At 40.5% G+C, this 12730-nt stretch overlaps 1 protein-coding gene across 1 annotated transcript in view; it reads left to right on the forward strand.

The window, feature by feature from the left end:
* Window positions 1-11113, forward strand: part of LOC112560512 — a 23833-nt gene extending 12720 nt beyond the window's left edge. Inside the window, exons 2-11 of the mRNA XM_025232418.1 lie at window positions 5449-5568; window positions 5796-5868; window positions 6843-6954; window positions 7181-7283; window positions 7667-7772; window positions 8039-8186; window positions 8410-8525; window positions 9281-9304; window positions 9910-9930; window positions 10230-11113. Of these exons, the coding sequence (XP_025088203.1) occupies window positions 7691-7772; window positions 8039-8186; window positions 8410-8525; window positions 9281-9304; window positions 9910-9930; window positions 10230-10303 (465 nt within the window). The 5' untranslated portion in view covers window positions 5449-5568; window positions 5796-5868; window positions 6843-6954; window positions 7181-7283; window positions 7667-7690 and the 3' untranslated portion in view covers window positions 10304-11113. The remainder of the gene's footprint in view (window positions 1-5448; window positions 5569-5795; window positions 5869-6842; window positions 6955-7180; window positions 7284-7666; window positions 7773-8038; window positions 8187-8409; window positions 8526-9280; window positions 9305-9909; window positions 9931-10229) is intronic.
* The last annotated feature ends 1617 nt before the right edge of the window (window positions 11114-12730 follow it).

The raw sequence follows: 12730 nt of genomic DNA on the forward strand, positions 1-12730 counted from the left end.
GGGGGGGGGGGGGCAAGGAAAAATAAAAAAAAAAGGGTCTTTCAAAGTGACGGGGGAAAAAAAAGAACTTCGAGAAAGGCTCCTTCGGAGCGTGGACCGGTCCAAAGCCGACCCTGTGGACAAGCCCCCTCCCTTTTCCAAACCTCATTGACCAGCCCCATGAAACTTGTCCAAACCGTTTTAACACACTATAAAGGGGCTGGAGCCTTTTAATTGGCGACATGCAAAATAACTCAAGGCCCTAAAACTGACGACAGGTTAAGGTAAAATAAATGATGGTCCACACAACAACAGATCAATATCAACTACAGTAGGTTTAATTAGTGGAAGGATCGCGAGCACCGGTCTCGGTAGGGTTAATTTTTGCTAAAGAATACAAAACAAGCTTAAAAGATAAACAATTCAGTAAAGGAGTATACATGTGATTTCTGTTCTATCTGTCTTCTAAACTGATTTTATGATCTTGAGAACAATTTTCAGTGCGGATCAGGTACAAACACTGATGAAGGGGAGATAACAAGCCGAACTTTTTTTCTGTCTTACGTCCCTTTGATTAGTTTCTCCTCTGAGTTGCTTATGTGGCGTCTATGCACGTGTCAAAATGCTCACTTAATTGTCTGTCTGGCGGCGTGCTTTCATTCATGGTGTTCCGAGGATGAATGAAGCTGAAAGTATATAAATCTCAAGACCAGCTTTTAGCGAGTAGATAAACCTGCATAGAACATTTGTCAATACAAATTGTTAGATGCTGCGAAAAGAATTTTATTGTTATTCTAGAAATTTTTAAATTAAGAAGTTGGCATGATATTTTAATGAGTAAATAGTTTCTTGTATCAATTATATCTTAGTGTTTTGTTTGCTAAGTAAAAAATACTTTGCTCCTTCATTAAGTTATGCTACTTGAATTATTTACTCTGCTTAATGTTTCACCCCTCACCGACCCGCCTGTCATTAGTAAAATACTTGGAGGAATATCTGTAGAATTTGTTTTCATCAGGGTTCTTTAGTATAATATATTGAGAAGCTTTTTACTGTCTACCTTTCTATATCGTTTTGTGTTCTGTTTGCTTTATACATAGGTTCATTAACTTTCAAATCTTTTTTTAACTTATTCATTTCGCTGTAAACTGAGCTGGATAAGGCAAAGAAGGCTCTTTTTCTTATCGGGTAGTAAGAAGAGAATGAGGGAGTCATAGGAAAGTGAATCGCAAAAGGCAACAGCATTGAGTCTCGCTGACCTTAAGAATTTTTAGAACTACTCTGTACAAAGGATGGTCACATTCTGAGGAGAATCAATGAACTATGCTGCTACATCCATCAGGAGATGACCGGTTCTATGGATATTATAGTGGCTATTGGGAGGCAAGGAAAGGACGCTAAACACTAACACTCATAAACGTTGTAGGCTGTACAGAAGACAGGTACATTTACTGACATGGTTAAAACGAGAGGTGAGTGGAGGCTCGTTACTATATGTATGAAAGCTTTCTCGACAGCGCGTTCTCATTTTAGTCCCACCAAGCCTCACACTGCAGTCAGAGCCAGCCTCGGTTCGGCTACGGCATCGGAAGCTTGAATGCGTCCTGTGGCGATGGACGGTTGTCTCGGCGGACGATCCTGGGCTGCACTATCGTTGATAACTGTTTAGTCCTTATTTAGTCATTAGTGACGAGACTGTGTACGTGAATTGAGCCTTTGTAGCATTTCAGTGGCTCGTCTCATTTTGCCCCCTACCTCTCTAACTCTCTTTTGGTGGGTGTGGTAGAGAGAGACAGAAAGGAAAGAGGGGAAGAAATATAAGTTTCTCTAGCTTTTTTTAAGCAATCTACGGCATTAGACTAAAAACGTAGGATCATTTCAGTAGCATTTTTTCAACGTCCAAGCACATTAAGGCGACAAGCTGATGTTGAGCTCAGCAAACAAGAACACACATGCACAGACAACAAGCTCTATGGATGATGATAATAAGAATAAAGAAAATCTCTCAGTCCTGCTGTCGTTAAAGCTTATAGATGGGTCCAGCCTTCGGAACATAGGTACCATCGTATTCACAGTGCACTAAGAATGTGTAGACGATCACAATCTCAAACACGACAGAAGCTATAATGAAATACACAGCTCGTGAAGAGCTCACTCATTTTCATTCACCCACAGTGACTGTCAGCACTCCATAGCCAGTGTCACGATGAATTAATGTCGCACATAGGTAGATCAGATAGTGAGCGAACCTTGTGACAGGTGTACAAAGTGTTTGTCGAGACCAAAGAACTATACGCTGGAGAAGTGGAAGGGGTCGATAGATTGATTGGTAGTTTTGTTTTTGTGATAAGAATGATAAACATCTGAGCCATTGTTGGAATGAAATGAAACTGCACCAGGCCGCGCAGGCAAAAGCGAAAACTTCCCTCTCTTCCAAAGGTTGAATCGTTATTCACAAAATATTGGAATAACGTCCCTCATTCCTGCCGTCCCTTCAGTGCTCTTCTTCGTTGTTAGCTGGTCACTTTCATGCACTCTCTAAATAATGGGGCTCTCTGTAATAAGCATGTCTGAGAAACTAGTGTGGGAAGTCAGCCTAACGCGAGGTAAGTGTCCTAGGAGTCTTCTATGCAAGGTATATTTCAAACATTATTTATGCTTTTAAAAAACAACCAGCATGCATATTGTTCCAACTTCCTCACGCAGTCCGTGCTGCGCCCTCGTGTCACCAATGGGAAAAGGAACCGTAAACTGTCCACGTGATATTTGATGCAGATGCACGGACTGTTGTTAGTTGAAGGAACATGTTCCATGACAACGAAACCGTTTATAGTCTCTTCCTTACGCGACTTCGTCTCTGGCATGCACTTGTGACAAACTTACACAAGACGGAAAAAATCAGGACTTTGGTATTCTGAGGGTTTTGACATCTTTCGATGAATAATATGAAAATATTAAGGTTCTGGAAATTCAGGTGTGTCACAGAAAAAGCCTCTCTTTCTCGTTGCCTTTCTCTCCAGGACAAACTCTCCGCCGATTCCTGGCGTGAAGGTAAAGCGTTTTCAGCCAGCGCATGCGCATCAAGTGCAGGTAATGCCCATGATGCATAGAGTGGCTTGGCTTTGCCTGTTTCGGCTCACTGTCCACCTGTCAATATTATCAAGAACTTGTTGTGTGCCGGATGGTGAACCAGACTGCTCTTGTCCTGTTTTTGCTCGCTCCTCGCAAGGTAAGTCTTTACAAACAGTTCTTCATGTCCAGAGGCAGTCCTTCATGTAAGCTTAATTATTTTCATCTTTTCATTCGTGTTAAAAAGAAGAAAACAACATAGATTTTTCTGAGACTGGATTATAGTATATCCTGGCGTTTAGACAGTGATAGGGATTTTTAACTCATTTGTAAATTTAAGCATAACTGTAGTGAAGGATGGAAGATTTGAATTTCTGTAAATATTCCATCCTTTTTTCTTTTCTTTCTTTTTTTTTGGTGTGTGATTAGTCGGGTTAGGTAGGAATGTCTATTTTCTTGTGTTCTGGTTTACATCAGTTCTCGCTAAATAGGAAGGGGAGGTATAGGGGAGTAGTATGAGATGAAAATGATGTCCTTAGGGGCGAGATTTAGTGTATGTTATCGTGGGAACAGTTATGGTTTTAATAGTAAGTCTTACAAGATCTCTGGGAGGGTAGAGACAACTGACAGGCCAACAACTTTGCGAGGTTTCAGCTAGTATTAGAGGAAGGCGTAGACGCCATTTTGATAGACCGATATGTGAGATAAGTGCATGAGTAAAAATTAGCAGAGGGGTTTTTGCATCACAGAGTGTATTAATCATAGTCGGGTCTGGCTCATTAGATTAGTTTTGTTGTGCTCACTTACGTATAATTACACTTGCGAATTGAAACGCTCTGTTGCAAAGTATTGAAGACAAGCACTTTAATGAATCAGTCTAAAGAAGAATTCGAAGTCATCTTGTCGGGGAAAAAAATATGAGCGAAGGTTTTCAGCATATTAAGGGGTGGAGGAAGCAGGAGTGCACAAAGAAAGCCGGTGAGTAAGGGAAGGGCAACACAGACCTCGCTGTGTGATACCATTTCAAGATATGACAGCCCACCGCCTTATGGAGGGTGAGGCTAGTACTCGACTGAGTTCACGGGTCACCAGGGCATGTGTCAGCCTACACACGAAGTTTCATCATGTGCTTAGATCTTGTCTTCTCAAAACAACAGATGCGAACCAGAGAACGAGGCAAGAAAAGCCCACGGAATTATTCCATTCTCTTGCCAAAAACGAGATAAAATGCTGAAGAGAATGGAAAAGAAGCAGGCTCATGCTGTAAATACCCAGTAGCAGGGAGAGGTTGGCCAGGCAGAGTTCGTTTACGCCTTAAAAGCGCCTTCCCCGTATTTACGTTCCACTTGAGTCACACGAATGACGAACTGACAGCACCTTCTAAGGTGGTTATCGATCTGTGTAGATTCGCAGGGGATGGGAATTAATTTTCGCAAGGGCTGCATAGAAATGAATTAGTCTTAGAGGGCCGGACAATCTAAGTTACTCATTTGTTACCGATACTGTATGTATAGTATTTCGGCGGGTGAGCGGGCGGGCCGGTCACAGACAGAGGCGGGGCCGGATCGGCTCCGCGGGCCGGCTTTGCAGGTCTGGTGTAAGAACTGTGCAGGTCTCTGTTAGAAGCATGTCTGTATCGCATAATTATCTGTCATACGATGAACACATTGTACAGTTGTGTTTTAAAACAAAAATGCATCGGTGATTGGAAGCTATGAAGGCTGTGTATGGGTTCAGTCCAGTTTCGGAACACGCTGTGTTTCATCTGCATTATCTATCTGTGGATAAATAAGGGTTTGCTTCAAACACTTCCCGATGGGATTGATGGATTGCATTGATTGATGATTTGATTGATTTGAATGATGATTGATTAGTGAGGTCGCATTCGTGTTCGTGCGATGGATGACTACGAACAACGAGCTCCCATTTCAAGGGTGGTCCGATCGTTTGTGGGAAGTCCAGCATTGGACATCGTGCACGTGAGTTGATGAACCTGATCGTGGAAATAATAAAGTGATAATGTCTCCCATTTTAGTGCTAATGCCAAGCTTTATCAGCAATCATTTTGAGTAAGAGACGTGTTTAGTGCATCATATTCATTAATTCTAAAGGTCGAGTGGGTGAAATTTCTCTTTCTGGTACTGGTCGAAGTGGAGCCAGTTGTCGAGGTACTGTGACCTGAGTTCGAGTGTCACGCATCACAACATTGTACCTAAACATCTATCATTGAGCACAACAGCTTGAGATTTTGCATGATAAGCAACTAAGGTAAAGCAAGCTGTACAGTAATTTTGCTGCAGGGTGCCAGTCGTTATAAGTGATGGAGGTATAAGTGAGGGTTTCTGGGGTCCACGACCATCAATATTAATCACACAAAACCGTAACATCTCTCTGTTGCAGGCTTTTACGAGGATCCTCTGAAGTGCATCAACGAAACCATGACAGCATGCATGTCGAATTCCTCAGTCAGCAGCAACATCACAAACTTGATGGCAACCAGGGACGAGTTTTGTCGGCCAGGTAAAGAATCTGAAGGAAGCGCATCACGTGCATTGTGTGTCTTAGCAACACACTGAAATTAAGCGCTATATTCATTTGTTTGTTTGTTTGCTTGTTTATTTGTTTGTTTGTTTGTTTGTTTTTGCGTGAGACAGGCACGATGTACAACACACTTCTTCCTAAACACTTTAATACCATATGGCATGTTGGATATATTGTTTAAATATGCGTTTGTCGACGTGTTGCAGAAGTCAAGTGCAAAGAACGCATTACAGGATGCACGTGTATTCTGCCGCACTCCATCGAGTTAACGAATGTGTGGTAAGTGTTACCACTAGGAAGCTAGTATTGGTTTAGGGGACACTTTTGTGTTGTTTTGTTTTTGTTTCTATTCTGTAGCAGTGAGCACTAAACAGCCAGGTTTGTTTAAAAAAATGTATCACATGGACAAAACAAAACGAGATGTTAGTCTAGGACGTTCAATCCAAGCCGTTTTGTCAACGGCCAGAAAGGAAAATGGAGGAGGGGGATTAATGTTAAATCCTCACTCATTAAACAGCAATCTCTATCTTCTAACCGAGCTTACCGACTGGCAGAGCCGCGGGTACATTTACACTATTAACACCACTGTACCATCCCTTTCCGCCATTGTGAGTAAGCCAGACGTGTTGTTGCCCAAGCCTCTCATCTGAGCCCACTGCATGGCGAGTCCCTAAGTCTCGTGTAGCTAAGCCTCCTTAATGAGCTCCGACAGTCCTGCAGCTGAAGGGTGAATAGGTCTTCAACAGGCTTTGAGCTAATGTTCACCTGTCGGGGTATGGGAAGGAGACGAAAGGGGGAGGATCTCGGGTGTCGCCTGTGCAGGTTTGTCTCCAATCCAGTACAAAATGGAGGGACATTTATCACGAAGACTGAGGATCAGATCACGTGTCAGGAATGTTTTATATGATGTGATCTCTGTTCTTGGCTTGGCGTAAACATTTTATTCCTCCGATACTTACAGAGCTGAGCGTAGGTCGTGCATTGTTGATTCAGTGCAGGATGACATATACTATACATTAAATCTGCAAACTGGATATAAGAAAATATGATGACTTCATGACATGAAATAATAACTATCATTATGTTCATCACTCGTCCGCTTTTTTCCCCATCAATCTTTTTTATTATATATAATAATATATGAATGCAGAATGTATTTTTACTATAAAGAAAAGTTTGCTCTTTTAAACCATCTATCCATCAAGCTACACTTCGTAACATATTTGCACTTAGATATTTTTTGTGATGTCCAGCTCGAAGAGAGAGACTTACCTGTCCTGTCTTAACCAGACAGGTGAATGTGCACAGAGCCCCGTACAGGAGGACCTCCTTCATTCACAATGTACGACGCCTACTGTACAAAAGGTAGGCAATACGTTGAAAGATTATAGTTTCAATTGACATGACATGACATGACATGACAGGCATGCTAGGTTAAAAGGCAGGTATTAGGCATCTAAAACTCCTCGTTTTAAAGCAGTCGCCTTTGGGAACCTGAGTAAAGGGAGATAATTCAATCATAATGGGAAGCACGAGTTTAATACGATGCAGAGTTGTCTGCACCAACCCTTTACGAATTGTTTGTATTCAGCCACCTGTCGGCCAGCGGTCAAGTGTGTAGTGGAGGTCATCGACAATATTACTTCTGATACCAGCAACTCATCAGGCTCTGTTGATGTGTTCGCATTTTGTGGGTGAGACAACTTTCTGGTCTGTCTCTTGCTGACGTACGAACACTCCTTCACACTCACACTCTCTCCTTCACACTCACGCTCTCACACACACAAACAACACACCTTTTTTTCTGATGATTTGGTAAAAACCCAGCGCTGGGTGGTATTTTTCATCTGGGTGAGTATCCCTTTTTATTCTCGCTACATATTTACTCGCTACCCATTTAGACGGAAATATCAACAGTTTCTACATGCATACGTTAATGGTCTACAGGCCTCAGCCAATGGGAGAGTTGAGGCCATATACAGTTGTAAACAAATGTGACCACAATTTTTAACCTCCTGCTTTAAAAGAAACATCAGAAAAGTTCACAGAATAGCACTCTCAATTCTGTTCTTGCCAGTGCGGGTGTCGGCAAACTGCTGCAATGCATGGACCAGCCAAAACTGCAACCCAGGGACCTGTCACGGGTGGACAGCTGAGCTCCACTATGGCGAATATGTGCATCGGTATTTACCAAAAAAAAAAAAAAAAACAAGCAAAAAGCAACATTTCCGACTCTTGAATATAGAAAAATGCTGATAGGCCAAATCCTAACACAAAGACGCCGTGATCTGGGTGCGTGCGTGTCAGAATGACTGGGTGGATGTGCATTTGATGGAAGGAATTGAGAGTCTGAATATAAACGCTCACTGTCAAAGCTTAATCTTCTGATGTTCTCTAAAACCGTGTCACCGATCATCATGGATCATCACGATTTTTCTTTCGATCCCAGAAAACGAGACGGTCATCGCAAACACGAGTCAATGTCAAGCCTTCAGCACCTGCATGGGGGTCCTGAATCTGTTTCCAAATGTTACAGTGACACCCCTACTCATGATGGACGTGTACATCAACATGTCTCAGCCCAACTTCTGGTGCTCGTAAGATGTTTTACACATAGCAGATTCGGTGTGAGGGTTGCATGTAATAACAGACAGTGTGTGTGTGTGTTATAATTCTTATTATTACTTTAAATGAAAGCGAACTTTGAGTTTGACAACTGATTAGAGGCAGTGGTACCTCGAATAACTTCTGCTCTCGTCAGAGGATGTGCACCAAATGCTGGCTTGTCTTCCTCATCTAATCCCCTGAAGTTTGTTTCAGACATCTTAGTGATCTATTTACCTGTCTTAACAATGGAACCAAGATTTGTTCTCTACCTGCTAATGTGACGGCCCGTGTGGAGCAGACTTACAACAACATTGTTTCCCTTTGCTCAGGTGAGTACAAGGGAAGAGAACTCTGTAGGGTCAGGGGCCACAAGGGGTACCCACCACTTTGCAGTCTTAGATGAGGGGGAGGGGGAGCTCGAGAACAGGTTGTGAGGTAATATAGGATATGAAAAAGTCCCCAAAAGTAGAGGACATAATCATTTAAATCGCAGGACATCATCCCGTTTTACATGTGAAAGCTTGCACCTCTCAGTGGTGTGCGTAAATGAGTGAGTATCATTAACTGAACGATATGATTAATTGCTGTAAAGAGAGAGAATATCTGTGCATGTGAGAACCTACGCTGATCCGGGTACAGGGGTGAGGAATGTCCGGCTCTGGTCTGGGCCTGCCAAAGCAGCCGCCATCGGAACTCAGAATTCAATAAATCATGCAGCTTTCTTCATAGCAACATAAATTTATATTTAGTGAATTATTTTAATTATAATTCTTAGGGACAAGCGAGAAACGTCTATTACGGAAAAGACAGGACGTGTACAAGATCAGGGGCAGCAACTCTTGTGTGTACTATTCGACAAGCTCACTGGAGTTGTCGGCCTTGTTTAGAAGTCGTGGCCTCTGTGTGGCAGTCGCGCTGCTTTATTATCAAATTCAACATATTATTTATTGTATTACAGTACCCCTCGCAAGTCAAAAATACATAAACCAAAAACTAAGAAAAGGTTTCATGACAAAGAATTATATTTTCTTTGCGAACAGCGAAGAAAGTAGACAAACACTGACCTCCTCATTGTCTGTTTCAGTTTATACTCCAGCTCCGCCAGAACGTAAGTCAGTTATTGTGTTTTGTCTGGATGGTGCCATATTTAGTCAAAATATAACACTGTATTGTAACACATTGGTAGAAAATCTTAATCGGTTTGCATCCGTAAGTTTTTCATGGAATAGTGGTCTAGAAGAACAATTATCTTTAGTTGTTTCGCTAGCCAGGGTGATAACTGACAATTTGGATATTTTAGTCTCTATTTACACTGTATTATTCTAAAACGTGTCCTTTTCTTTATTAAAGTAGGATGGTTCATTCTTGCTTAAATAGGAAAGAATAAGACTAATTTTTTGGTGATTGTTGTCCAACTATTCATCTAAATATTGATCTTTTAAAACATATAGTAGTATTCACGTAAATTGTTGAAATCCATTTTGGATACAAAACATTTGTAACGTGTTTTCTTCTACGACCAAAATATTTGTAGCTATTGTGAAATTAGCAAATATTGCGCTTCCATCAGTATGCAGTACTTCCATCAGTACTTCTGAAAGGAAAAAAATTAAAATTGCTTCTGTGACACTTGTTCTACCGCTGTGATGTTTATTTTCCATGAAAATGTTTATTTAGAATGATAATGTAATAGTTACACTGATTTTTTTTCAGGTTCCACAGTTCCTATTAGTGGTGAGTCCTTTACCTGATAAGCTCGCCTCTTTCCGCTATTTTTGCCATCTTTTTCGTTTCTTTCTCTCTTCTCCTTCTCTTCCTTTTTCCTTCTTCTTTTATTAACCCTCAAAATAAGTCAATTTAGCATGTAAGCTGAGAAAAGCCAGGTGATATTTTCTAAAGTGGAAGTTACTTCATCTAGGTATCCCCGACTGAAACGTATTATTTTTTTACTTGTAAACTACAGCAAAAGCGAAAAGAAAAATACAAGAAAGAAATGTCCTATTAATAATGTGATGAGTTTTGATCGTTTGCAGGAACAAATCCCTTACAGGACTCTCTCTTGCTTCTGTTAGTCTCGTGCATGGCGGCCATTATGCTGAGATTCTAAACGCCCACTGGGGTCGAACGTCAAGATCATTCCAAGGATGGAAAGCGTGGCTCGTGCTGTCCTACCAAATGTTTCTTCAACAAAGTGTTTCGAATATCGTCGATTTGTTTTTAGTGTCAACATAAAATCTCGCTCCCTTCAGAAAATTTGGCTCGGTACAAAAGTTGTTTTTTTTCTCCTGAAGAAAGAATTTTGTCTGCGTTTCCGGGTCAAATGTCATCAGCGTCGTGCTGAGGAATGACGAAGGGGGCTGAGGATGGTGTGATGCTGAAACAAATTCTTACTTGAAGAGGAGACAGGCGAATGCCAGCTGTACATTATGATATATGTTGAGGGAGTGTGTAGTACATAACTAAAATGATGGATGACTGTTGAGGAAAGATGAATTCTTAACCATTAACATTGTATTTACATCACTTTTTTAAATGTTCAGATTAGAAATATCCATATTGATCTGTTATGTCATTATATATAATATATGTTTGTAATGTGTCAAGTCTATGTATTTGCTAATACTTTGTTTGAATAACTGTTTAATAACTTTTGTTTTTACTTTTTTCTCTATATATAATATACAAAATACTAAGGTCTAGAATGAAAAAAAAACCTGTCGCACATCTATAAACAAGGGTGTATTTTCCGAGCGTGAGTGGGAGTGTGTTTGCGTGTACGCGCGCCAGTGTCAGAAAAACGGAGAGAATTAATGTATGTAATAAGGAAACAAATGATTCCAATTATTATTTTGATAACAACTCATTTACAATGTAAAAATAAATATTCAACCATTAAAACGTATTTTCTCCTAGAAAATATTTTCTTTTAGTATGGAAGTATTGAGTGAAGACGTGCAAGAGTTTATTCCTGTTTAGGTGTTTTTCAGACCGCCAGTCGCGTGAACGTATGAATATGTAGGAGTATGTATATATGCACGTGCGCTCGAATGCGTGGAATGTCATAACTGAAAAAATATGGAAACACATTTTCGCACATCTGCATCGTGAAAAGTAGTTTTTGTGCTTTTTACATTACTTTATTCAAGTTCTTACAAAGCAAAGGAAAGAACGAAAATAAGTAACAAAAAAACAAAAACAAAAAAAAACCAAACAAACAAACAAAACAAACAAACGAGCAAGACATGTAAACAGGTTATTGCACTCTAAATTCGAAGACAAAAACTCTCGTCGTTTTGTCAGTGTTTTGATGGATCTCATCTCGCCCACCTGTCGGAAGCGTTGATTGACATTGTCAGTGAAAAAAAAAAAAAAGAAACCACTTCTGTTAATTACTCCCCATTATCAGTTACGCGTGAGGCAGCCGTTTGTGACGACGACCGTGTAAAGTAAATACAGCGACAATAAGAGTGATGGAAGCGCTGTTATTGAGTGAAGGACAACATGTGCAAAATATTTTGTTAGGGCTTTTTTATCTTTTTTTTATTTTGTTTTGTTTTGTTTACAGCCAAACTTTCCACACATTTTGTGGCGTAAGTCCCTTTCTTAAAATATATCTTGTGTCCTTTCCTACGATTGTCATGCAAGGAGCTGAATGCATAGAACAGGATAGAAAATGGATATTGTGTCGTTAGTAGAAGACCTCATTAATTTGGCATCTAGGTATTAATTGTATTTCATTCAACAGATTGTGTGTGTGTAAGACAAATTGTCAGTCTGTGTTGTGAGTGTGAAAAGCCTCGACATAAATAAGAGAAAAGTTGTATCAGCTTTTGTCATAAAATATTTTAATTCGTTTCTTCAAGATTTTTAAATGTCGCAGTGAATTGTTGTAACTTTCATAAGAGCTTGTCTTTTTTGTTTTAGTTTTCATTCTTCATATTTGTGTGTGTGTGGTGTTTGTTCGTGAGTGCAAAGCGTTTAGAGTGGTTTCGGGGCAGTAGCTATATGTTCGTTGTTACTCAGACTCCCATGTGAAGGGACCTCCCATAGCGCAGTCATTTCCAGCCAGTCTGATAAAGAAGCACAGGTGCACACCAGCTCATAAAAGTATTTATTAATGCTTCCTAATGACCCAGCAGGTGATGTTGACATAGATATGCTTCAGAAAACAGTAGGTCATCGCTAAACTCCTCTCTCGTGTATTATTCTCTAAACTGTCCTCCACGTTGTGGCGACTCCTTGTGAAGCAGATGACAGTGTAAGCCTCCATTCACCTGCCATCTTGGAGTGATCTGTTCAGCTGTCCTCTCGCATACTTGAAAGTTTTTGCTTGTTTGTCTTCTATTGAGCTGGACAATGTGTTCGCTTGTCTGGCAAAACGGAGCAGAGAATGTGTAGAGACATTGGCCGTTAGTACTGTTGTTTGCTTGTAGGTTTGTAAACACTTTAATCTCTCCCGCTAAAAAAAAAAACAGGGAAGATAACAACTTTTATCTGACTGAGAGCTAGCACATTTAGTAAAGAGTACCATGTA

This window comes from Pomacea canaliculata, linkage group LG3 (assembly GCF_003073045.1).
Source record: "Pomacea canaliculata isolate SZHN2017 linkage group LG3, ASM307304v1, whole genome shotgun sequence".
Lineage (NCBI taxonomy): Eukaryota > Metazoa > Mollusca > Gastropoda > Architaenioglossa > Ampullariidae > Pomacea > Pomacea canaliculata.